Below are 4,389 nucleotides of genomic sequence, written 5' to 3'. Positions count from 1 at the left end.
CAACGAAGTCATGAGTCTGCTGCTGCAGCGCACACAGCACGCAGCGACGAGGTTATAACGCTAAATGTAAACTGCAACTTTCCTGAATAATATATTCACTGCTCACTGAGCTCTCTTGTAGCCCCGTAGCTTTTACACGACGTCAGTCGGGTATATACATACGTGCGCCAAAGTTGAACGAATATTCGGTTAAATTAATTATGTAATTAAGCAGCGGAGAAAAGTCGCTCATACGTAAACCACCTCCCGCTCCCCTCCTCGAACAAAGTCACTTTCGATAATCGTTGCCAATACAGTGCAAGCTCGTACTTACCTATACATAATGCGCACGTTAATGTTGCACCAATTTGCTCGATCGAAACGAGTGCGCAGCGCGTTTTATACTGGGTAGTGTATACGCGTGCACCCGTTGATTCTTTTATCGAAAATTCATTGGCTGCAACGGGAAACTGTGTAACAACAATATAGGCCGAACCGAACCGAGCGTTATAAAGGCATACATATACAAAGACGTGCGTTGGGCGAATTTTCCATAAACTCCGATCGAGGCGCGGCTTACCTCGCAGGGGAGATTCAAATATTTATCGTTCGATATACGACGATGCGGCTGCTGTTGTATATAGTTCGAGGAAGAAATATTAAGATGTGTAGGTCATTGAACGAGCTGTTGCGCAGGACTACTATATTTTAATTAATTATTTTTATCATTATTTTTATAATAATAATTATTTTTATAATTAATAATGTAACGAATATGTTATTCGTTATACTCTCTCCCGACAATTGTTATTAATTTTAAATAATTATAAATACTACGTCCAATATGTATTTCATTTTTAGCACGACAGATCGTCGACCGACGAGTCGCGGCGCCGTTGGTGTGCGATGAGAGGGGAGAGAGAGATAATTTCGGGGCTCGCGCCTAGGATATATAGGCCCACGAGCTGAGACTGTTACTGGCTTCGCTACCGATTGCGCCACGTCATTAGGCATACGCTTGCCTTGATTTTGTAATTGTTGCCTCGCGAATATAGATTCTCTTTAATAAGTCGAGTCGCTGTGATTTGTGCAACTGCAGGGCAAGGGTGCAAGTACCTTTTGTCACGAGGGTGTCAACCGAGCCATCCGGATAGATAGTTAATGCTAAAACTTTGCCTTTTCTCGTTCAGTTTTTGAGAATTCGGACATACGCCATCTAGCGGTAACTCATAAATTATTACAACCTTCAAAAAGAGTCGAAATACGTGGTACATCACGCTTGCTTTAGTTCTCAATTAAATCAAGTTTTGTTTTTTTCGAGAACAATGCGTTACTTTTTTAATTCCAGAATCGTAATTGTATTTCATAAAATAACAGCTGTATTCTAGTCTTGTCAGAAAAATTCACACAAGTTTTTATAATTTTAAAGTAAAAATCATCGATAAGATATTATATGTCTATCATCATCATAATCATATGATAATATTTGTGGACGTAAATGTGTGAGTGTGATACGAGTATTCAAAGCTTCATGCACGTGTACACGTATGTGTGTGTGTGTGTGTGTTTGCTTGCTTGCGCGCGAACTGTTTACGAGTTCGGAAAAGTTCGTAGATTTCTCGCCCGATGTAATTTTACGTGAATATAAGTTCACGCACTCGAGAGAGCAGCGATGGGGTGGGGGCGCGCGCGAAGGCGAGTTTACGATACTGTACTGCGGGCGCGAATCCCACACACACGCGCGCGCAAAGAGAGAGAAGCACAAAGTTCGAGACACGAGCACGCGAGGATACCGAAGTCTCGTGACGGGGATAAAGTTATCGAAGCCAAGTGAGAGAGAAAAAGAAAAGAGATGAAAAAAATGTTTTCTCGATTCTGACTGTACGCACGTGTGAATATATACGGCTGCAGCAGCGCCTGGCACATAGTTGAATTTGTATAGTCGAGCGTCTCACTTCCTCTGATCATCCGTTTTATATTGCCCTGCGTTCGTTCGTATTGCTATATATACGTACGTGAAGCGGTGGTGCAGCAGCTGCATTGGCAGGATTGCCCGAGACGTGCGCGCGCGCCCCAGAGAGCGGGGTACGGCTATTATACACAGATATAGCGCGAAGGATTTAAGCGTCGTATTTTTCTCGCTCTCGTGTATACCGAGCGCGAGCGATTCGTTCCCCCGCGACGACGACGACGACTACTACCGCTGCTGCTGCACGAGCGAACGCGTTATATGGACCGATCAAACGTAATTTATGAATCGATGAAATTTCGATTCGATCGCTCGGCTTTTATAGGATATATATACGTATCCGACGTGATTGTTTCTGCGCTAATGCGAGGATATCTTCAATTTTACGCCTCGATGATTTTCAACCCTCCTATACTGCGCGTGACATCTTGTTGCAACTACTACTGCTGCTTTTTTTTTTTTTGCTTGACTCATCGAAAAAAACGCAGGCGGGTTACAATTTACGACGAGCCATCGTAAATTTTTCACAACACGATGATGAAGCTTATATGCTCGAAATTGCCCCTTCTTTTTTTTGTCCCAGGCTTTGTGACTTTGATTATCCGCCCTTGTGACTATAAGAATAAACTACCTGCAATTTGACTGTTACTGCGGTGGTGGTATACTACGCGACAAAACCGAATCAAAACAAAGCTCCTATTGTTGGCGCCTTGTTTTTTTTTTCAGCACCACCGTATACAATGAAATAAAAATCTTTTTTTTTCGTTTGCTTTGAACGCGTGTACAAAGAAACAAAATAAAGAACGCCCAAAACTCAGTTGTAAATCGAAGAATTGCCAATTTGACGAACGCTCGACAATTCCGCACCGCAGCATCTCGCAAGCAAACGAGATTATAATGGACGCGTTGGTGGACAAACAGATAAAAAAGGACATGTTCTGGAGTCGATTCTTTCTCCAGTCCGCCTGCTTGTGGCCCTACACCAATCGGATCCTCAAGTACGCGGGCAGAGTACTCCTCATCCCCTCCGCGATATTTATGGAGCTCTGCTTGGTAATTATTTCGCGCACATCAACGATCTCTCCAATTCTTTGATAGCCCAAGTATTACATGATGTGCCGTCACAGCTGTACGGAGGTTACAAAAATTTGCGTCAAGACTCGCTCGATATAGTGTATACGTTTACCAACGTCATCGAGTTACTGATTGGCATCTCGATCATACCTATGTACTTCATTACCATGTCGTATGATCGTGAGGTATACGAATGACGAATCAACGCTTCGAATAATGGTGCTGTTATTATAATATCGTTTCTGCTCAGTTCAAACTGTTACTAGGGGACATGATGCACTTTTACTCGGAAGAGGCGAGCGCCGAGGAACGCAAGATCGTGCAAGACGTCACCCGCGGCACCTACCACCTATCCTGTCTGCTGGCGGCGTTCGTCTGCGTGTTTTGCGCGGCCTACGCCCTGGCACCGCACAGTGGTACCAAACTGAAAAAAAATGATCTAAATTAAAGTGTCAAGGGATTTTAGCACGGAAAAAAAATCCAAAAATAGTGTCAGATTCGGGAGATCATGAGGAATCCAATGCCGTTTCCCTTTTTTAATTAGCTATTTGTTTAAACATTATACAGCTAATTGAAGTCTCTCATTATCAATTTGTTATAACATAAAATTTCCTAATTATTCATTTATTGAATTATCATTGCAATTTTTGTGAGCCGAAAGCTATCTCAGCTCATTGGTTATTTTTACAATCACTAAAATAGTATGAAAATTCAAAATTAATATTTGTTAATAATAATAATTGTTTCGTTAATAAACAAATGAAAAGTTAACGTGCAATATGTTGTTCTCATCACAATTAAGCATTTTAATTGGATTGATGGGAAATAATCATATCATTCTAATTTTTAACGACAATTGTTATAACAAACGATTGTTATAAACAAATTTTAAACAATTGTGAAATTTTGATTTCTTATACTTTTTTACACATATCGAATTTGATTATAGCTTAAATTTTTTTCCAACGAATCATAAACATTCAACAATAATATTTGTTGATAATTTTTTTATTTTGTTGATAAACAAATGGAAAATTAACGTGCAATATGTGGTTTTCGTTACGATTATGCATTGTCACTGTATTTACAGGCAATAAGCATATCAATTTAACATTCGACGATAATTGCTTAAGCAATTGTTATAAACAAATTATTAATAATGGTTAAATATCGATTCTGCATGCATTATTGTGCTAGTGAACACTCATTAGAATTGCATATTAATTAAATATCAAAGGATCACAATATTAGAGTGCATTTTTAATAATAATTTTTATTATTATCATTTATTATAAATTAACAAATTTAAATAAATAAAAAGTTTATTTTGGCCTTAATGAAAGAAATAATAATTTTATTGACTTGAA

General features: G+C 39.4%; 1 protein-coding gene across 1 annotated transcript in view; it reads left to right on the top strand.

Moving 5' to 3' along the window:
* Positions 1-2,845: 2,845 nt before the first annotated feature.
* LOC106653540 overlaps positions 2,846-4,389 on the top strand; it is a 6,859-nt gene continuing 5,315 nt past the window's right edge. Inside the window, exons 1-3 of the mRNA XM_014373026.1 lie at positions 2,846-3,001; positions 3,076-3,207; positions 3,273-3,438. Of these exons, the coding sequence (XP_014228512.1) occupies positions 2,846-3,001; positions 3,076-3,207; positions 3,273-3,438 (454 nt within the window). The remainder of the gene's footprint in view (positions 3,002-3,075; positions 3,208-3,272; positions 3,439-4,389) is intronic.

This window comes from Trichogramma pretiosum, unplaced genomic scaffold (assembly GCF_000599845.2).
Source record: "Trichogramma pretiosum strain Unisexual culture from Peru unplaced genomic scaffold, Tpre_2.0 scaffold1, whole genome shotgun sequence".
In the NCBI taxonomy this organism is placed as follows: domain Eukaryota; kingdom Metazoa; phylum Arthropoda; class Insecta; order Hymenoptera; family Trichogrammatidae; genus Trichogramma; species Trichogramma pretiosum.
This window is presented reverse-complemented; position numbering and strand designations above follow the sequence as displayed.